This window comes from Euprymna scolopes, chromosome 14 (assembly GCF_053919585.1).
Source record: "Euprymna scolopes isolate OS-2025 chromosome 14, ASM5391958v1, whole genome shotgun sequence".
NCBI lineage: Eukaryota > Metazoa > Mollusca > Cephalopoda > Sepiida > Sepiolidae > Euprymna > Euprymna scolopes.
This window is the reverse complement of record NC_136495.1, coordinates 119,588,766-119,612,215: the sequence shown is the minus strand read 5'-3', so window position 1 is coordinate 119,612,215 and position 23,450 is coordinate 119,588,766. Positions and strand designations below refer to the sequence as shown.

The following is a 23,450-nucleotide window of genomic DNA, read 5'->3' as shown; positions in this document are numbered from 1 at the left end:
TGATTTTGTTTAAAGTAAAACCTTCCATTGCTGGTAATAATGATAAAATAATAAACATTTATTGATTTTAAAATACAAGAAAAGCTAAAATCGATAGATCACTCTCCACAAATGTATTTTGACGTTTAGGAAAATATCTGCATATTTATCATGTTTTTATGAAAATCTGGGAAAATAAAAATCGTATAGTTAAATAATTAGAAATTTATAAAGAATTGGAATCGGAATCAAGAATTTAGCACGGAATCAGTAATTGTATCAGAATCGGGAAAAATATTGGAATCGTCCTATCACTAATAAACACAAATTATAAAATTATATTTAACAATACTCGATATGAAAGTAGCGCTAAGTAGTAGTATGACAATATATTTACGGTAAGCTTCACAGAAACGTTCATGCTCAATTAAGCAAACGTTTTCTGTGTAGCTTTCTTGCCATAAATATATTTTCATACAAGACAGAAGATAACATTTCATTGCTTAAAAAGTTATGTAAACCCATTTTAGTAGACCTGATCTTTCAGGTTGTTCATAATAATATAGGTAAATCAATTTATTTTATGTCCCCCCCCCAACCTCAGCATAATCATTTTTTGCCTAAAAAAAAAAAAAAAGCAAAAAAAGCAAAAACAAAAAAAAACAACAACTTAAATTCTATCTTATTCAATTGTCACATTTTAGGAAAAAAAATAAAAAAGCTTTCATAATTTTTCTTATTAAAAAATGCAAAAAAGATTTCATTTAACATTTTTTTATTCAAAATATATAAAAATAAATAAAAAACATTTTATTTAAGCATTTTAGAATCTGAAGACATACAAATTATACTGAAAGCATTAAGAAAACAAAAAATTTAAAAAATTTCATATAACATTTTTTTTCAAACATACTGCATTATAATTTTATATATATATATATATATATATATATATATATATATATATATAGGGAGATAGAAAGATAGGCATATTACATATATTATGCTGCTTGATCAGCGTGCCAACTCATTTCTTGTTTATAATAAAGTGGCTTCTTGACAAGATAGTCCTTTACATAATGAAAGTGTTGCCAATTTCTGACTGAGTTGGGATACAAACTTCGGGTCGGCTGTTGAGGCAATGTTTGTCAATTCAAACGGATCTTTATTCAGATCATACATTTCAATGAAATGCTGAAAAGAAAAAAAAAATATGCATAGTTTATTGGTATTTATGAAGAACTTTTTTTCTTTTAAAAAAAAAAAAATAAATAAATAAAAGAGGCACCTCTTATCAAACCTTGGCGGCCACTCGAGGATTTGGGTTAATGTGTGTACGGTAGTCATTGGGGCTATAACGTAATAATCGTTAGTAATGACAATTTGGTAAATTTGATTACTTAAGGAGATGGCTCAACAAGAACTGGTTTACATTAGACTTGAAGACAACCATATTGTAGTCAGCTGGAGAGCAGGCCAGCAGAACAGAGTTCCACAGGCAGGCAGTTCAAGGAAAGAAGTTTTGTTCATGAAATCTACATTTAGGTTTAGGCTCAGATAGAGAATGGGGAAAAAATTATTGACAATGGTTTCAGCTTAGTGAGTGTCTTTTTATGAAAATTTGCCAAGAGGGGATCATAAATCAGTCGAGCACTTGCCATGAAAATAACGATAGAGCAGAGACAGACTCACAACGTCTTTTCTGTGAGAAAAGGGCACCGCCTACTAAGTTTTGAAGAATAATTGTCTCAGGCATCTGTAGTGGAATCGGAACATAAATGGATGGTAACATTCAATGCTGCAAAGACTAAACTTCTTTCCTTTAATAATTACAAGAACCTTCTCAACCATAAATAGCCATGGCCAATGATCTTTGTTTAAACTCCTCAGCTTAACGTTCACAGGGAACATGAATTGGAACAAGTATATCGAGGGCATTGCCAAAGTTGCTGCAAAGAAAGTGTGGACTATCATGCTAGAAAGTATCTTATGCCCAAGAATATTTTGTACCTCTACAAGGCCACCATTCGCTCATGCATCGAATATGGTAGCTGGTGCATCTGCTACTAGTCTCTCACTCCAGACAGGGTTCAAAAAGAAAGTGACCGACCTAATAAGTCTCACACTGTCAAATTCCAACCTCTGTCTAATCGACGAAATGTTGCATCCCTGTGCCTATTTACAAGTATTTTAATGGAAGGTGATCCAACGAACCATAAATAACCCCAACTAACCCAACAAGCAGCAAAATCCCACCCCTCCACTGTAGAGATCCCTAGATGCCAGACACCTTTCAACTCAAATAGCTTCTTCTCTTGAACAGCTACACTTTGGAATTCCCTCCCTGTGTCCATGATTGTACTGACATGCAGAAGTTCGAGTTGTATTGTGAGCAGACATCTTGTGGCTCTATTCCCTGCATCGTATCTGCAAATTTTGCCCCAGAGTGTAGCCCTTTACACCAAAAGTGGCACAATGCCTTATTTTGGGAGAAAAAGCAATAAAAAAAGAAAAATTCCCCCCAAAAGAATAGTTTTGCATCACTGATGTTTCCTTACAAATATTAAAATCAAGATATAATTCTACTAAGTCTTACATCTAGAATCCTTATTCCAATTTTGATCAAAATGCACTGAATGAATAATATTCTAGAAATTTAAAATTTAAGTTTAGGGGGAATCTTAAGAAATTGAAATTCAGAAAATCTTGCTTAACTTGTGTCTAATGATTATGGATGAAATTCAATGCAAATCTGAAATATTTTAATTTTCAAATGGGGGTGGAGGGTGCTCATATCATATCTTCTAAAATCACTTTAAAACACTCCAAAGAAACTGAAATTTAGGAAAAATTAATGAAATAATGTCTGATGCTTATTGTTTGGATCTTACAAAGACCTTCCACCTCCTTTGCATAAAACTAAAGGAAACTAAATATATATACATTACCCACCCTTATGCTGTGTTCCAAAATGCATAGTACTCGGTTTATTAGTTTGGGAGTGAAACTTGTACATAGAAAAAAAACAAAAAACATATAGACATACCTAACTTTATATAAATACAGATTAAAAAAATTTTTTTAAATGTGTACATTGATATTTAAAAAAAAAAAAAAGTTCATTTTTCATTATAATTACTACAAATATTTTTTTCATTTTGGAAATTAATTTTAGGCTTTAATCTTTCAAATACAATAAAAAAAAAAAATGTAGAATACATTCTTAGACAAGTTAGTTTATTTTGGTTTGTGCACTTTTGGGAGTTAATTAAGACATTTTTTGTACAAATAAGGTATTTTTATTATTATTATTTAATTCAATATCTTAGAACCTTACTTTACTAATTATCTTTAAACTAGACCAAGAAAACTTATATTTATCTTTTAAGGGATTTTTACAATGAATTTATTTAACTTAAAAATTTAGCTGAACTGGTCAGTTTCCGAATGTTGCCGTGGAAACATTTTTCATTATAATTTTTTTTTTTTTTTTTTTTTTTTTTTTAACGTGTACAAATTTTTTTTTTCGTTTTGAAAATTAACTTTAGGCTTTAATCTTTCAAATACAATCAAAAAGTAGTCAGAACCTACAAAAAAATTATGATGAATCGACTTTCAAAACTATGTCCCCCTATTTTTTTCCCCACCATTAATAGCCCGTATCTAGACACTATTATCAAATGTCTAAAGATCTTTGTACAGGGGTTTAGCATAAGAATGCTTTTCCCTTCAAGTAAACTCTGACTAAATATTCAAAATCACATAATATTTCATGCCTGCAATAAGATCTTATCGATCTGAATAATTCACACTAGCTTTTTACGAGGAATGATGCAACTTCTTTAAGTGATGTTACCTTAAGTAACAGCGCAAAGCTGGATACTCAACCAGGCTAGACGAATTCTGGTCTTGGAATCTGGTCAGACCAAGATACCACAAGGTGTGTGTGTGTGTGTATATATACTAGTAGGCTGCCTGGCATTGCACAGTTGTAAAATACGCTTAAATATGATATTTTGATTAATGCAGATTTCGTATTTATTATTATACTGGGGGGGGGGGTACCTGGCGTTGCCCGGGTGTTTGGAGGTGTGTGTGTTAAAAAAAAAAAAAAAAAAAAAAAAATGTTGGCCGGGTGTTTGGAGGTGTAAAAGAAAAAGAAAAAAGTTTTGGTCAGAAGGTAGGATTGAACCCCGAAGCCTTGACGCGAAGGTGGAAAAAAAATGTCAGCCACCTAACCATCTCGGCCACGAGGGGAGAGGACTGATAAGCATGTTCAGTTAAGGCTTATAAAGCGAAATACACAGGTGCGGGGAAGTGGGGTGATGTTTGACTTAGAACTGGCTTGCAGCGCAAAACTATTTCCCCCGCTTTTCGAAGACGCGACGAGCTGGTAAAAGTCGGGCAAATTAAATAGAAAGGTGACCCCCCCCCCCGTTGTTAAGTCGTAGATATTATCATTTAGACGTGCTATAAAAAGTTTTAAGAATGAGCGACCCCCCTCCCCCCTGAGAAGGCCTCAGAAAAAAGCCTTTTGCAGACATACACAAAATGCGAACATACATAAACACATACACATTTTCGCTTTTATATATATAGATTATATTGAACCCAATATATAGTAATGATTTAAAAAGTTAAAAATATGACTTGTGTGCCACCACCGAGAATCGAAACCAAAACGTTTAGCTTATGATTTACTTTTTCCTTTGATGTTAATGTCTGAGCTATGCAGAAATGCTTGCTGCAAGGCTAAAAATTAAAATATGAACCAATAGCTATTACGTCATGCATGCATATTTGTAATGCCGTTGTTTGACCTTCACCTGGCAAATTCCATTTCTTTAATTTTCACTTTTGCACTGATTCTTTTTGGCTAAAACCCAAATATAAAGTTTTCCATGGGTTCGAATACCCTATATATTAAGTTTCATGTCTGTAAACCAAAAACTAACAGAGGAGTTTGGTAGGCAAATATATATATATATATATATATATATATATATACGCACACATAAATATATATAGAAGGAGGTTTGTGTTTACTGTAACCGTTTTATGAAAATATTACGCAAGTATAAATCATGTAGAATATCTGCATGAATATAATTACACAAAATAGTTAACTAAAGATGATCATTCCATAAGAAAAGCCGAAAAAAACTAATAGGGAATTAATTAAAATGAATGTTTAAAAGAATATGCAAATTAACTAGATCTTTTGCTAGTGAATGCAATTCCATAGACCATATAAAACAAAGTTGTATTTTCTTTTTAAATAAACAGAAAAAAAAGTTCGTTTTTTTCTTCTTGGCTTTCGGGCCAAGATCTTTTTTCTGTTATCAAAGTGTAGTATCTGTTCTGGTAGATACTGCAATCAAAGTTATATGTGGGGACAACCCCACATATCAGACCATTGCTCTTGAGCAATCAGTTTTGGTCACTGTAGGGAAACCCTTCATACCAATTGTCACTATGCAGTTCCCTCTCGGGGGAACTGGTCCCCCTCTCCTCACTCTTCACATTAAAAAACGGCCTTGTGCCTAACTTCCTCAGTGGGGAAGTAAATAACTAAAATAGAAAAAAAGGCTTGCTTTTTTTCTATTTTTTTTGGCCTTTGGGCTGGGATTAAAGCGTAGTATCTGTTCTGCAGATGCTGTACTTAAGGTAATTTGTCTTGGTTAATGGAGGGGAAATTCTATACTGGGACAATTATTATTTTTGGTGCCAACCAGAGTGCCCCTTTTGCCTTTTTTCGGGGAGCTGGTTTAACCCCACTTTAAAAACGACCTTGTGTCACATGAATAGAGAAAAGGGTTTTTAATAGGAATATCAATACACACACACAAAAAAGAATTTATAGGAATATAGATATATATAGATAACAACTTAGGATATTTGGATACATATATTTCATTTTGATTAAAGGGGATATAACATTATTATGGGGAGAGGGGAGTCTGTGTTCATGCTACACATCTATAAAAAGGGAATACAAAGTTTTAATTATTTTTATTCATAAACAAGAAATTTTAAGAATTTAAAAAATAATAAAAATGTTAATAAGGGAGTATAGTGTTTAGAGCAGGGGTGTAAAGAGAATATTAATGATTTGTTAAATATCAGGTGTACCTCGAAAGTGTGGAAATTATGGATCTGTTGAAATTGATTTTCATTTAATAATATGAAAAGAAAAATAAATAAAAACCCAAAAAGGGTAATGTGGGTTGGATGCAAAAGGAAATATATATATAATTTATACAATCAGAAAAAACAACACCTTTTTTTTAGTAGTACACAATTTTTGTTTTTATTATTTTTTTATGACATGTTATTATATATTTTTTCTTAGTCTGACAGCTGTTTCGAAGGGTAAAAGGATAAACGGTTGTTTTAATTATAACATACCGAATTTTCATTATTTACCGTTCTCTTCGGAGACAATTAAAATCAATTAATTACAGTCAAAAAATTGTTTTTAAAACTCACATTAATTGATTTTAATTGTCTCCGAAGAGAACGGTAAATAATGAAAATTCGGTATGTTATAATTAAAACAACCGTTTGTCCTTTTACCCTTCGAAACAGCTGTCAGACTAAGAAAAAATATATAATAACATGTCATAAAAAAATAATAAAAACAAAAATTGTGTACTATTAAAAAAAAGGTGTTGTTTTTTCTGATTGTATAAATTATATTGCTCTGAATTCTCATCGAGCTAAACCGAGGTTAATATTGGTACAATAATCAATATAATACCATTTAAAAGGTATTAAAATTGATTGTTAAAAAAATCCACACATATATATATATATATATATATATATATATATATATATATATATATATATCAGTTACCAATGAAAAAAAAATCTTAAATTGAATTTAACTTCCCACCCTAATACCCCCTACCAATTTCCTAACCCAGGACCGTTGTCCCTCTCTTACTTTTTATTAATTTCTTACCCTGTGAACTGTAATGTAGAATGACCCCCTCCGCCACCTCTTCTGTTTCCAGGCTATCCTAACTTTTTAAGGTTTTGCTAAGAAAGAAATTCTGTGTGGATTTGAGAGGAGGGGGGATTTTCATGTTGAAAAAAAATTTTTTTTTGAAGTAATTCCCCAAATTTTTTTTTTTATCTTACCATAAACCCTACGTCTGAATAATAGGACCCCCCAAACATCTTTTTTCTTTACTCTACCACTAAGTAAGAGTGGAAAGCTTCCTTAAATGCCCCACTAACTCTTTGACAACTGCACATAATGTTTTTTAATTGGTTAACTCTAAAATATTAACAAATTAACAGAAATTATTCATATGTGAAACTGATCTATCACTATAAATTCTAAAATAATTTTTTCTTTTCTTCAAGTTTTTCAAGGGGCTCACACATAATCGCCTAAAAAAAAAAAAAAAAAAAAAAAAAGAAGAATTTCATTGTAAGTTTGTGTGTGGGTGTAGAGGGAGCAAATAGAAAACTTTCTATACTGAAAGTATCGACTAATATGTTTGAACTTCATTTTTGCTTTTAAATTTGTTAAATTAGTTAAAATAAGCCTTTTGTCCAAAAAGGATATTCAAAATTTTTTGTATGGGTTTGCCAATTCATAATGGAAGTAGAAGATGGGATGTAATTTTTTTTTATGAATCAAGTCTTCTACCCTCTCTACCTTCCCGTTAACTTTGAAAAACCCCAAACGATTATTTCCAGAGAGAGAGAGAGAGAGAGAGAGAGAGAGAGAGGAGGAAGAGGAAAGGAAATACTCCTGCTTCTACAGACTTCATCATATCAGGTGAGTTGCCCGGACCAAACTGACTTTTCCCTCCACAGATTTCTATCTCCCATGACCTTAAGAAGATCAAGTTTTACGCCACTGTCAATAATTTTGTGTATGTCTTGACAGGTCTTCTTACTTACAGTATCACATCACTAACGATCTCACCTTTTCTTTTGTAGCAATGTCCGGCATAGCGTGTTCTTTCTATTATTACTAAAGAGTTAATGGGCGACTGACCATACATGGTTGGGTGTGTTTTCCAGTTTAAGCTTAACGTTGCCCAGAGCGTTCTAGTGTAAGTTCCATCTAACTTACTTTCAATTTTTTTTTTTTGTTGAGTCCATGTTTGTTAACCGTAAAGCAGCACCGTCTGCACTATGACTCTAAAAAAGTTTTTCTTGGTATGTTCCAAGAGGGCAGATTTCCATATAATTTTCAGCCAATTAAGTGCACATGTCTACAGACTTAGAATAAGCAAATTTTTCTGAGGTCTTGTGATATATGAAGGAAATTCATAGAAGGCAATACAATGTATATGTGTATTTTTTCTTATATTTTATCTTATTTTATTTATCTATAAATATAAAAGTGAAAATGTATGTATGTATGTATGTATGTGTGTTCGCTTTTTCTGTGTGTCTACAAAAGGCTTCTTTCAGAGAAGCGGTCGATCGCTTCACAACTTTTTAAAACTTTTTATATCACATAAATCGTAGTATCTTACAGTTAACAACGAAGCTCGCCTGTCTATTTAATTTGCTCGATTTCGGGAAGATAAATATTCAATATTTGTCGCTCACCGCATGTGGGTTAGTCTTTTTCCTATAACATCTTGGGGGTGGGGAAAAAAAAAGCGTTCAGCAGTAAATGAATACTATCCCGCAGTCAAACTTGACCTCATTAACTCATTAAAACGGGCACCTGCTAAATCCAACTAATTAAATAAATTCAAACGTGTTTCCGTTAGCATCTCGCGGTGGGGCAATGGTTAACATCGCACTTTTTTTTTTTCGGGTTCGATCCTCATACTTACTTTTTTTTTTAAACCCCCCCCCCCTCAAACACCCCTCACTAGTCTTATATAAAAGGAACTGTGTGTTTGTGTGCAAGTTCATTCTCTACAGACTCCTAAATAGCCGGTCTGATTTTTGAAATTTCACACAAATGTACTTTATGTACCTGGCAGTATTTTTGGATAGGTTTTGTATCAGAAGGAATTTGATAAGTATCGATACTTGAAAAAATCTGATGAAAGAAGGAACAGGCGATTTTGATCAAAGTTAACACCTTACACAGCCTAACATCACAAGTGCATTTGAGAAGTTTTATTACCACTCAAACAGAAAGGCTCAGCATATGAAATCAACAGTAAGTTCTTTGATATGACAGGGGCGTGTTCAAAATGAATGTTTCTGTTTAGAGCACAATTAAAGTAAGACTTGATATTTGCATTTTAAACTTTAGTTCAAGCTATTATATATAAAAATAATTTTATAACATTAACAGTAGGTTCTCTACAGTGTAATGTAGATTACAATGTATTGTGGACTAAGTAACTGCGGGAAGAATTGAAAAATGACCGATTTTACTGATTTTGATGACAATAAAATATGGGAGGATGAAACATGTATTGATCCTCATTCATTCTCAAGCGATGTCGGGTCTCCTTGCTAGTTTTTTTATACTTGCATTGTGTTACTTGTGTCAGCATGGTCAGATGGAATTTCTGTGTTGTATAATATTTTGGGAAATACTTTCAGATATTTCGACTTTAGTTCAAATATATATATACTGAGGCTATTTTCATTTTTGCAGAAATTGAAAATTAAATTTTTTTTCTCATATTTTATTATTCTTTATACTTGAATATAGGGCTCGTGTTAATATTTAATATTATTTTAAATTTATTTTATTATATATTTTTCCATGTATGTATAAATAATTTTCATTTTAAGTTTTAATTTAATTTCTGCGTTCTTATTGAGATAAATTAATGTTTAAATTTCGTTATTTAAAGGGGGACAACTTTGTCAAATGATTACAGGAAGACAATTTATCTTTAACATAAGAATGTAGTAAATCAAGGTACTTGGCCTTCGGGACAAGATCACAGTGTAGTATCTGTTCCGGCAGATGCTGCAAGCTATGACTAGCAAAGACCAGATGTGGGGGCAACCCCACATGCCTGACCTTTAACCAGCTCCCATTTCCCACCTCTCGGGAGCTGGTCCCCTTTTCCCTTCCCCCTCCCTTCACTCCTCACATTAAAAATTGGCCTTGTGCCTAATTTGCTCGGTGGGGGAGCAAATAAATACCATCTGTTCTTCAGATGCTGCACTTCAATTTCTTGTTCTCTGTCAGTGGAGGAAAAATCCTTCACGACTGAGACAATTTTTATTTTTGTTCCTTTTCTCCATGTTAAAAAACGACCCTGGTGTCTAACTGTCCCGTAGGGAGGCATTGTAAATATGAACATAAGAATGTAGAAAATAAATTGAAACTTATAATACAAATTAGTTATAAATACAAAGAAAATAAAAATAAAATTTTTTTAAAATATTATATAAAATAATATTGAATATTAAAACAAAAAGCTAGTATTTTTTTTTTTTTTTTTTAATTTTTATTTCGGGTCCAATATCGATTTTGGCAAGGAGAGAAAAAAAAAAAAAACCCAAAAAAAACTTAAAGTGATTCAAGAATGAAGTAAAGAGTGGAAAATAATTTTTTTTTTTTTTTTTAAAATAAAAAACCGACTTACATCTTGATCCTCAAATTCGCAATATTTAAAGTTTTCATTTGGTGACAACTGTCGCACACAGCCATATGTATTATTCCAGGAATCTTCACATACGCAGTTTGAATCACATGTCTGAATTGGATGAATTAAAATTTCATCAAAAAACATGTTTTAAACAGAGGAGGAAAGAAAAAAAAAATTTTCTTAATCAAATTTTTTTAATGTAAAAAACGGTTATTTTTCAACTGATGTATAATTCTGAAAAAAAAAAAAGGTAAAAGAACTGATTATTTGTTGGCACATGGCACATCCGGTTTTCAAGTATTAGTTTATAAGTCAGCATAATGACAAATTTTAACATGGCATTAAAAATAATTTCGAAATAATTGAAAAACAAATATGTAAATAGAAAACTTAATACTTTCAACAAATCAATTATTTAGCAAAATAGAAACAAGGGAGATAATTTGCAAATTATCTCTTATCATAGAGAAAGGAAACAATATTTGCGTATCATTAGTCATATTTCACCTGCTGTAAAGTTTAAATACTTACTGCTAATCCCTGATTTTTGTACTGAGGACATTGTCTAATTTCAACATGGGCTTCTCCTTTATGTTCAATCAAACAATTCTGTCGAAATTTAACTTCTTTTGTTTCATTGGGTTGGAGTAGTGGCCACAATGATTTTCCATCTGTGCTATACTGAGATGGGACACCGGTTAGATTGAGAAAGGTTGGAGCAAAGTCGATATTCAAAACAAATTCCTGAAATAAAAAAATATATAAATAAATAAAGGGCAAAGAGAAAAAAAAAGCAGGTTTTTTTTTATATTAACAAAAGCTAATCAACCTTGGAGATGACATGCGCTGAGTTTTCAAATGATGTCCACTTTGTTGAAAGTAGATAATGCATAAAGGAGAACACGACAACTCATTCTCACCATCGGGTAAACGGTCACAAGTAATAATAACTTACTTTTGGTTATAAAAGAATGTTACCTTAAATGAGATGTCGATAAATGGCAAACATGAGCTTGAACCTGGATTAAATAATGGAAGTGGTCCTTTGGAGGCAGGGGGTGGTCTACTTTAGGGACTCCTCAGTTTTTGGGTAGGGGTGGGGAGTTCTTTAGGGGGGTTTTAGTTTAGGGGTGATATTTTTGGGATGAGCAGATTTTGGAGAAATATCTTCAGAGAAAAAGCTTTTTTTAAGACTTATAATTAGACTAGTGGGGGGGGGGGATACCCTGCGTTGCCCGGGTGTGTTGGGTAAATGAAAACTCCCGGGGGGGGGGGGTTTAAAATAATAAAAAAAAATTTTGGTAGGTAAGCATGAGGATCGAACCAAAGAGGGGGAAACCTGCTCCCCACAGTCCAGATTGAATAGCAATTGTCTGATATACAACATTGATCAAAGCTAATTGCTTCTGGACGTTTCCCGGCGCGGTGCCGAGAACGGTTGTGGCCTTTGAATTAGTTTCGCTTTTTATAGGAAAAAGCCGAATCAACACGTGAGAAGCCAAAATAGCAATAATTTTGTAAAAGTCGATGTAAGTAAATCTATACGCTACACGCTTTCCCAACTCCTAGATATTATTATCTAGCGGGTATATAAACACTTCTAAGCGATTGTTACCCCCCCCCCCCGGGAGCGTGTGCGAGAAAAGCCTTTGCGAGACATACACGAAATAGTCACACAGATTTTGCCTTTTATATATATAGATGCGAGAAAATGAGAGACATTATATGGTAAACAAAACAATGAGTTCAGAAGGCATATGTTCGCAAGAGATATTTTATATGTTTAAAATGGAAGTTTACAGCAATAGGAAATGTTCATGTGATTTCATATTAGAAAGTGTTCAATGAGTAAGTTTGGAATATTTCATTGAAAAGGTAGGTTTTGATTGAGCAGACAGAAACAGAGATTCAAGCAGTGTGTGTGTGATGTTTTGTAAGTGTGAATATGCATAAGTTGACATTTCAACAGGTTTTAGGCCCAAAAGAGGGCGCCAAGGACACCAACCTGTGGATTTCGGTTCAACTGGTTTATTAAAGCAAAAATCTGTCTTTTTAAAGGGTCAAAGTGGCTCCCAGATAGACCATTTTGAATAAATTCAGAAAGTTCTGATTGGTTCAAAATATAATTATTTGTTTTTATTCAGGATAGTGTATGTGCAAACAAGTTTACGCATTTTGATTTTTGACGCCGAGGTGTAAACATCCATTGGTACAATCCTGACTGGTCTCATCCCTGCCACAAAAGGGTTTGTCTTTGCTTGGCGTTTAGTTTGAAAATTATGAAAATGACAGGATCGAACTCACAACATTGGAGAAACAAAACTGGTTATTGCACTGCTATAAGAGTTGGTTGGTTGGTTGTTTTTGTTTTACGGCATATCAACCCTTTTCGGGTTATTTAATGCCGAATCCAAAGATTTTGAAGAAAATTTTTTTAATAGAATATATTTGTTGCTTTCACGTCAGTTTCTATTTAACCCATAGTTGGGACCCTAACAGGTACTACCACTCCGGGTCAGAGTGGACCTGGGAGCAATGGTAATTAAAGGGTGGCTCCACACTCCCCAAAGCCCACAAGCTGGGGCCTCACCACTGGATATAGTTTAAGGTCATATCGAGGACCCCCATTGAGGGACTTTTACCCTCTGCAGGGGGGGGGGGGCAGTCGACATATTCTAATGCCCCACCGACAGGGCTACTATAAGAGTTGTGTTTACCTATTTGGTTATGATTTTTTAATTGTTCTTATTTTTTTAATACTTTGATGTATCAACTCTAAATGGAGGGAATATATTTTTTTTATTAGCTTACGACTTTAAACGAAAGGTTTGTGTCAATTTTATTTAGTATTACTTATTTACTTGTGTCAAAATTATGAATATTTGTAGGATTTAAAAAAACAAAAATTAAAATAATCATGATGTAGATTATCATCTGGTTTTGATTTTAATTGATAGACTTGGTTTTCTTTGCATCGACAAAGACCAACATCACCTGTGATATGGATTCAGAATCCGTGATGTTATGAAGTTAGAGAGTCAGCTCATCGACATCTGGAATGGTGATGGCGGGGTACTTATAACTTCTTGCCTTAGTAATTTAGAGATGTTTTATTAACTGACTAGCGGGGGACTCCCGGTTTTGCCCAGTCATAAAATACACTTAAATATGATATTTTAATTTGCCCAGATTTCACGAGGATTCCCTGAAGTAAACCCCTCATCTCCAAAGAACCACTTCCACTGTTTAATCCAGGTTCAGGCTCATGTTTGCCATGCATTGACATCTCATTTAGGATAACATTCTTTTAACATGATTTTTCAAAAGTAAAAAGAAAGTATTTGCGTGCCATCGGTGGGAATTGAAACAGAAAGCAAAACTATAGCATTCAAAGCTGGTGACGTTATCACTGCACCAACATGACACATATATGAACTAAGATGAACGCACAAAACGTCATACTATTTTTTAAATTTTGACTCCTTAAAAACTATTTTAATCAGCTAAAGAACCATAAAAGAATGGTCCATAAAAAATCCAATCATTTTAGGCCCCTAGCGCCGCTCTGTGACTTTTAGTTTCGGAAGAGAGAAAGTTTGAAAATATGGAGACAGGCAGACAAACAGACATAGTGAGTTTTATAAATTAGATGTACAAAGAACATAATCCAAGCAAATAATGAAAATAAAGGGTGGTAACGGGTCTGTGCACAAGCCAAGATGTGGAGGAAATCAATATTACTATCAGGTGATCATACTTTTCTTCTGTTATAGAATCATGGTTGCACTGATAATTTATTTGGTTATTACAGTTGCAAGAGACATCTGTATGTTGTCATAAGGACATCTTCCTCTTTAAAATATAAAAAAGAATTACAATTTCTTACATAAATATTATAATAAAATATAATATAAAATATATAAATAATATAAAAAAATTTTTACTATTGAAATACTTTACATTACAATTAGAAAATAAAAAGACTCTTTAAATGTTTCTGGAGAGTTCTAAAAATAGAACAGAAAAGTGTTCTTTTTCTGAGGGTTACACAAAGTTCCAATTTATAGTGTTCCATTTTAGAAATTCCAGAAGGTTCCAATCCGCCTGACTATAAATACAGGCTAATAGCATCATAACTTCAGTTATTAAATCGGCTCTGAGAAGGAACGCCATTTTGGGGCAACCTTTCAAGTATTTATTACTCTGATCAATTTTCCTGGGAAAAATATTTAGTTATAAGGAATTCCTGAAACAAGCCAACTGCAAACACCCTCAAAGAACTGGACTCTTTGTGAATATTGATTTTTTGATCTTATATTCTGGCCAAAGTAAAAAAAAAAAATTATATTTTCTCAAACTCTTATTAATTTCACTGCATAAAAGCTAGATTAACCTAAACCTGGATTTATCTCCCTTGCATCCTTTTTGTTGTAAATATTTGTTTTTACTGTTCAATAAATTCTTTTATTTTTCTCTTTAACTTATTCTTTTAGTTTAAAAAAGATTTTTTTTTTATTCAATGTGTTTTGTGTCTTGTGTCTCCCCCTAGACATTTTCTTGCACGTAATAATGTCTGGTGTAAATTTAGCAAAGCCATTATTGAATTTTAACACTGGCTTCACACCTCACTGCTTTAATCATAATCATAACCGGAAGAGGTTTTAAAGCAGTGTTTTTTTTTTAATGTGTCAGGTATATCAAATTATAATAAAGAATTGATTATATAGATTAAGTCCACTATCATTAGCATTGCATTATAAACTGGTACAACATAATAGAAATGCTATTTCTATATACAGACATGCTATCTTTATTAGTTGATATGCTAGTCAGTTAGTTCCCTATAACTTTGAAAGTATAGATCAATTAAGCTTTTTTTTGTACTTATTCAGATTGGTACTTCTGGTGATAAACAAAATGTTTTGCACCATGCCACTACTTGTTATGGAATGAAGATGGTATATAAAAAAAAAAAAATGGATAGAGTATTTTTTTTATTTTTCAAAAAGAAATTTGCCATTTTTTTTTTTTACTGATGAATGATTATTCTCCAAATTTAGTTTTTAACTTTTCTAAAAAAAAACAAAAAAAAAGATAATACATGTTATGTTTATAAATTATTGTTTGATCGTGCATTTCATTTGTCTTTCTGACATAAATATTAAAATGAAAATCGGTTGTCTATCTTGATTCTACTATGACCGCTACTCTTCCCCCCTTAATGACACTGAATAAAGTTTCATTTAATTAAAAAATAAATAAAATAAAAAAAATAAAAAATTACCCACTTGATCAAATTACTTGATTTTTGGAATATTTTAGTTTCGTTTCATGATTGGTATATATATATACATGATACAGACTTTTCTGTATTTTCTTTACTTTTAATTACCGTCATAAGTGCCAATCTGAATAAGGACTGCTTTTTTTTTTTTTTTTTAAAGTTGTAAATGAGTTACCAATTAAAAAGGTAGAATTATTTAATGTTAGTTTTTGTAAGATTTTTTCCATCAATCTTATATATTTCAAAACATAAATAGTAATTATCTACAAGCTTCGTTTTATTATTTATTTAGTATATTGGCATTGTATTCCAAAACAATCAACAAAGAGTGATCTCTCTTCACATTTTTTAAAAAAAGTACTCTCATGAGTAAATTTTCCTTTCAAAAACTTTCTACTCATAAGAGAGGTGTTATCTTCAATGGTCTGTAGACAAACTCTCTTCCAAGTTCCAAAACACAGGTGAAACTAAAGTCAAACACTGTTGATCATATCAAAGTAACCGTTTGTACTTGTCAATAATTCTACCTTTGATTTCAGAAACTTTACTAATTCTTTATATATCTACTATTATATTAATATAAAAAGAACTGTATCTGTGTGTGTTCCCTATGGATTCAAAAATGGTTTGGCCAATTTTTATGAAATTTCACGTGACGGAACTTCATGTGTCTGGCAGCATTCTTAGATAGGTTTTGTATCGGAATGTCTTCATTAAGTATTGATAATTGAAATCTTATGAAAGAAGGAACAGGCGATTTGAGAAGTTTTATTATCACACAAGCTGAAAGGCTAGACATAAAATCAATAGTAGGCTCTTTCATATGAAATGAACGTTTCTGTTTAGAGCACAATTGGAGTATGATAGTTGATATTTGCATTTTAAACTTAAATTCAAGCCATTTTATATAAAAATAATTTCATAAAATCAACAGTAGATTTCCTACAGTGCAATTTAGACTAAAATGTCTTGTGAAATAAATCATAGCAAAAGGTATGTAATGTTTCCTTCCAGTGCACCACGATGGGTTCCTAACTAGAGCAGGCAATCAATCGATTGGATTGAAAAATGGTTGATTTCACCGATTTCGATAACAGTAAAAATATGGAAATGTGAAACATTTGTTGAACATCATTCAATCCCGGGCAACGTTAGGTCACCATGCTAGTATATATGCTATTTTGGTAAAATGTTTTTTCAATTATATTTCACTTTTTGCACATACCAATTCTTCTTGTTTAAAAACTCAATGTATTTTTAATATAATAGAGCATATATAAAAAAATAACAGTATAAATACATTCCAAGATCACAATATTTATTTTTCATGCAAAATAGCTCCAGCATACTACAATTTTGGCACATTTTTTTTCAGATCCGTTATGCAGAAACAAACTTATTATGTCAATACCATCTTGTTTTGTGCATATACTCTTCAGAAAAATTAGAAATTCTTTGCAGAGTAGAAAAATGCTGCAAAAATTCACAGAAGACTGAACATTGTGCATTTGTTCTAAGCAGCCATCTTTGTTCATATTATAAAGTTAGACAGGTTTTATTCAACCTATGAATTAAAGTGTTTTGAAATTTTTTTTTTTATTCTTACAAAGAAATTACTTTCAAACACTTTAAATTGTAGGTCGAATAAAAAAATCCCCGAGATGTTATTGACATAATGATAACCATTTGTTTCTGCACAATGGATCTGTAAAAAAAAATGTACCGAACTGTAATATGCTAATATTTGGATCTTGGAATGTGAGAGAGAGAGAGAGAGAGAGAGAGAGAGAGAGAGAGAAAGAAACTTACTTTTCTTTGTTGTTTGGGTTTAATTCCTGGTCCTCTGACAAATAGTGGAACTCTGTTGTCAAAGTCATATAACTGCCTTTTATCAAATGAGAGAGAAAATTGACCTAAATAATAGTAATAAAAAATAATTATAACAAAAAATAAATATAACAAATTAAACGAATTAAAAATAAAGTCTACATTTACTTTGATCATTAAGAAAATGCATCATTTAAAATGTCACACCAAAATTAACTTATCTCCCCACCCCCTTTGTTTTTTTAATAGTGAAAATGACTCGCTCACAATTCAATTTCTAGTTCAATATCTTCTTACCTGTTGGGTACAAATCAAAAATAAAAAAAAAAATAAAAAATAACATTATCTTCTTTTGGACTGAAGAAGGAAGAGTTATTACTCTTGAAGAAAAAGTAGATCCACCATGTCGGTTGTTAGATAAACAAATGTGTCTTGCATTAAAATACTATAAGCATCATGCATCCAGCAGCTTCTACCCCAAGTATCTGTTTTATGGTTACAATGTAATCTCCCATGCATTATCTCCTTTGTTTTTGTTTGGGCGGGGGTGAGGGAGGGGAAATAGTGTTCGTTTTGTTCCTACAATGCTAGGCTTCCAAAGCATTATTTTCTTTTTCTTTGTTTTGTAATGGTTAACATGTTATATCCGTACATATATGGAAAAAAACCCCAAAAAAACCTCTAAGCAGTAACAAAAAATCTTACCGCTGACATAAAAATTATTAAAACCGAAAATCATGTCAAATCATCAAGTAGTAAAGCTTTTCAATAATAACCAAGGTGCTTCTGCAGTATAGCACTCATATTAAAAACAAACAAACTCTTAGCCGTAAAGTTAGCGCAACAGAAAATTACAGAAAATAATCAATTTCATTTTTAATAAGAAATAAGGTACTTGTACGATATAGTACTCATATGAAAAACAAAGAAAATCTTACCTGTGACGTACATAAAAGTTTTTAAAACCGAAAATCACTTCAAATCATTGAGTAATATGACTTTTCATTATTTTCTTATATAGGTAGAATACTGTACAAGTACCTTATTTCTCCTATTATCATTATGAAAATGGGTGGAGAGAACAGAAGGAGTATAAGGAGTCAGTCACAGAAATGATTGAAGCACTTTACGATCTTAAAATCACTTAGTTCATATATATTTTGAAGAGTGGAGTGTATGGTGTAATTTCGGTAATTGTTGAAGCAGTTTACTTTCTAAACATCACTATTTCATGTATATTTTTTAAGAGAGAAGGGACTATTAGGAGTCAGTCCCGAAAATGGCTTAAGCAATTTACGATGTAAAAATCGTTTTATTTCATCTAACAAATTAATAAATTAACATATATATATATATATATATATATATATAATAGCATTTCAGCCCGGCGTTGCCCGGGTGTTTGGAGGTGTATGTTGAGGAAAAAAAAAAAAAAAAAGTGGTAGTAGGAAGGCAGGCTCGAACTCGTACCATGAAGGAGGAAAAGAACAGGAAAAATGTGACGTCTTTGCTGTTACGACCACCACCAAACCGGAAGTGACGTAGATTTAAATTAAGGCTAGACAATCGAAAAGAGAGGATGACTTTCGAAAATATCGGCAAAAAAAGCGACTCCTCCCTGAAGAAAAGTGCCCAGTTGAGGGTGAAGAAATTAATGTTTTTAGCCAATTTTTCTGTATTTGTTGTCTGAAGGGTCGAGCGTCCAAAGAATATTGATCTTGTGAAAATCCGTCGCCTCTGTCAAAAGTTTTAGGCAGACATGCAAACATACATACATACAATTATATACTGGTAGCTCAAATTTTCGCCCCAAACTGATTAAAAAGCTTTCCCTATCTCTGAATACCCTTTATGTAAAATTTTAAATGTTTAGACCAGAATTGTCCGAGTAATTTGGTAGAGACCACAGAGGTAAAAATTTTTTAAACTTTGACCCCTATTATGACCCCTTAACATTTATTGTTTAGTGCTCAAATCAAGTTATTAAGTTAGATCCGTCCAAGGAACCTATATCTAAAATTTCAAGTGTTTAGACCCAAAATTGGTGGAGGAGTTTGGTAGAATTTTCAAAGGACAAATCGTTGAACTTTGACCCCTTAACTGCCAAATTTCTGGCCAAAAACGGATTGCAAAGATTTTCCCAAATCTCAATACCCTATATCAAATTTTAAGTCTGTACTGAAAATTGACAGTTATTGCTTAGGATAATGTACAGACAGACAGACAGACAGACAGACACACACATATATATATGCAAGTATAGCCATATCATCTGTCAACATCCTCCATCAGATTATCAGGAAAAGATTGTGACATAGTTATTACTGATTTACTAGTCATTTTGATTAAATTATATTCTCTAGAAAAAAAGTGATGCCTTACTATAGTTCTGTTTCTTGTATATCTCAAGCAGTTATTCATATTTGTCTACAAAAAATATTTTTTAATTCACGGTCTAATCGGATTGGAACTAATATTACACTTATTCTATTGTTTGCTTATATGATGATGCTTTCAACTACCGTCGAATTTCCACGGATTCTGCTAGTTAAAATAATTAGCGTAAGTAGAAGTTAATCTTTCCTTCAGTGTGATTCATATTTTTATATCCTAGCATTAGTTTTATTATTTATTGAAACAATCTGCAATTTTTTTAACATATATATTGATTGGCTGTTTTTACCATGAGTTTTTTTTTTTTGTATTGGTTTGAATAAGACTTAGTCAGGCATTTATTTAAAAATAATATAGATTTCACTACATATGCAAAAAAAAAATTATAAAAAAAAAAAAAAAAAAATGCTTAATGACTGATTAATTTCTTCAATTTAACTGATAGAATTCCAAGAATGTATCCTTATTTTATCACATTTTAAATTTTTTCTGTAATAATCAGTTTAGTATTACAGAAAAAACACTGCTTTCATTAAATTTTTAAAAAACTAAAACGATTTGGCATAGTACTGTCAGAAGGTTACCCATCCCAGGAAGGGTAAAATTCCTTGAACTTTTTGCATTACTTTCATATTTCATTAAGAAGATTAAAATAAAAATATAAGATACTAAACTTTATGTCTAGAATAAAGATTTCATTTTTGATACTAGAAAATGTCTAAAATTTAAGGATTTTTAAAAGTGTCTTAAGAAATTAAAAGAAAAACATAAGAGAAAGCAGGATAAATAAAGACTTGGCCAGAGATAGGTTGGATTGGAAGTCAAGTAATCTAACACATGCTAGCATGTAAAAATCAACATGACTATTATGAGATTAAATATATTTATATTTTTTTAAAATTCAAATTTTCACCCCAACCAAGGCAAAGTGCCACTTTGAAGTAGGGGGCTACTATTGGGGACATAAGTTACAAGGGTATTATGAAGGGAGATGAGTGGCAAGATGTCTGTTCACATTACACTTGAACTTCTGCATGTCAGTACAGTTGAGAAAGCAGAATCCCAGAAACAAGTTCCAAAGTTTAGCAGTTCTGGGGAAGAAACTATTGGAATAGAAGACTTTCTTACACCTAGGGATCGCTACTGTGAAGGGGTGGGATTTAGCTGCTTGTCAGGGTGTTCACGTCAAGGGGGTACTAGTGCTTGTAGTTCGTCAGAGCATCCACCATTAAAGTATTTGTAGAATAGGCAGAGGGATGCAACATTTCATCAATGGGACAGAGGCTGAAGCCTAGATGACAGTTCAGGACCTATCAGGTTGGCGACTCTTTTGAACCCTGTCAAGAAGTGAGGGACAAGTAGCAGATGCACCAGCCCAAACGTGACAAAGTACTCCATACATACATATATATATATATATATATATATATATATATATAGTGGTAAGTTATAAAATATATATGGCAATTAAACTACACAGAATATTCCGCGTTTCATCCATGCTAGGATTCATCAGGCGTATGTGTGTATATATATATTCCACCGTTTTTCCGTTTTTTTTTGTTTTTTTTTAAAACCTTAATTTACTTGATTCTTCCGGCCTTGGCAGACGTGTTTTAAATATTCCATCCAGTGCTTTTTCTGTGCACATTTGAACTTTTCTTTTAATGATTTTGAACTCATTCCATTTGTGATTTTTTTCCAAGGAATTCTACCTTTTGGATCATTTTGGACCATCTTCCAGTTACGCGATTCCTTTGGAACTTACCTGTTGGATTGGAAGTTTTTAATTCGACCGTGTTTGGATTTTACCATTCTTGGATTTTTTACCCTTCACCGGACTATCCATTCATGGGAAATCTTTTTATTTTTTCTTTTAACTCCTATTCCCCATAACTCAGCCTTTTTATTAACCAAGTAAGATCTGTGACTTACTTGTGGTTTCATTAAATACTTTTACATGCAAAATCCGATCCCGCATTTTGCTAATTCCTGCCCTCTGATGAGAAGGAGAGTATTTCTTCGAAACTCCGCGGATTAAGGACTATCCACTTATCTTGTGCTTCCTTTTTAAAATTAAATGTTTTTTACTCTGTTTAAAGATGTTTTTTAAAAATGTTTTATTAATCATTTGTTCATATATATATATATATATATATATATATATATAAAAGCTATCTCAAGGTGTATAGACAAATCTATGACTAAATCTATTGTGATTACATTGAACCTTATTTTTTAATTTTTTATAAAAGATTAGTATTCAAAAAGAACTTACCTAAATGGTAGCCATTGTCAGAAGTGAAGAAAATGTAAGTGTTATTCAGCTGGCCATTTGCACTCAGTTGTTTAACAACATTTTCAACAAGGTCATCCACAGAAAGTAGAGTTTTCCAACTGGAACAAAAATATTTTATAAAAGTCATAAAACTGGTCTAATTCATACTAACAGTCATTGCCTGAAGAAAAATAACTTTTTAAACATAATTGGCTCTACATAACTAATGAAAAAAGATTTATTAATAAAAAGATTTTTTTTTTTTTTTTTTTTTTACAGCAGATACAAGTATTTTCTTTTGACCCTTTTTTTTACCTTGAATACCAATAAGATCAATTTAAATTTAGCCTATGACACATGTATTATAAAATGTTTATACAAACTTTCAGACAATAAGTCTTAATTTAGCATGAAAGAGACAGCCACAAGGCTCATGTATTTATAAGTTTGAAGAACATGGCATAGGATCTGTTGCAATATTTTTCATAATTATTGGGGTATGCTCCCTCAAATTTGGGAGATTCTATTTATAAACATTGCTGATAGGAATTGAGGAATCAAATGAATTCACGTTCTGCTATCAACCAATCAGAAACCAGAATTGCTCCATAAAAATTAAATCTTAGCATTCCAGCACAAAATTTTTTTTGTGTCAACACAAGAAGGATCTTTTGCTCTTTGCCTGCAAAATTATAAAGTCCAGAACGTGTACAGAACAGCTTCTCACTGAGAATTCTTCATCTCTAGAACTTCTATAGAATAACTACCCATTGGAAACTCTTGAAATTAAACATGGCTTCCAATTCAAGAGGATCAATGGCACAGAGTTGCTGTCAGTTTTGTTTAACTACAAGTCAATTGCTATGACATGTTGATTCTTTAAACTTAAATCTATCAATGTTTTACCATATATTAAGCATTGTCATGAACGGCCATCCTAAAACAAGTAAAATCAATTTCATAAACAAAACAGTTTTTCACTACTTATGTCGCTTTATGAAGATTAAAATGATATAATGATACTAAAACCTCAAGTCTAGAATTGTTATTCTAATTTTAATCAGAAGCTATAAAATGATCTTGTCTAGAAAATGCCTAAAATTTTAAAAAACGAAATTCAGAGAATCTTAATTGGCATCTAATG

General features: G+C 31.9%; 1 protein-coding gene across 2 annotated transcripts in view; it reads right to left on the bottom strand.

Moving 5' to 3' along the window:
* Positions 1–737: 737 nt before the first annotated feature.
* Positions 738–23,450, bottom strand: part of LOC145293252 (N-acetylglucosamine-6-sulfatase-like) — a 512,787-nt gene continuing 490,074 nt past the window's right edge. For both annotated transcript variants that reach the window (XM_080139826.1, XM_080139825.1), the window contains exons 8-12: positions 22,307–22,425; positions 17,617–17,720; positions 11,055–11,267; positions 10,521–10,631; positions 738–1,173 (exon numbers count right to left, since the gene is read on the bottom strand). In XM_080139826.1, coding sequence (XP_079995952.1) covers positions 1,018–1,173; positions 10,521–10,631; positions 11,055–11,267; positions 17,617–17,720; positions 22,307–22,425 — 703 coding nt within the window. In that variant the 3' untranslated portion in view covers positions 738–1,017. The remainder of the gene's footprint in view (positions 1,174–10,520; positions 10,632–11,054; positions 11,268–17,616; positions 17,721–22,306; positions 22,426–23,450) is intronic.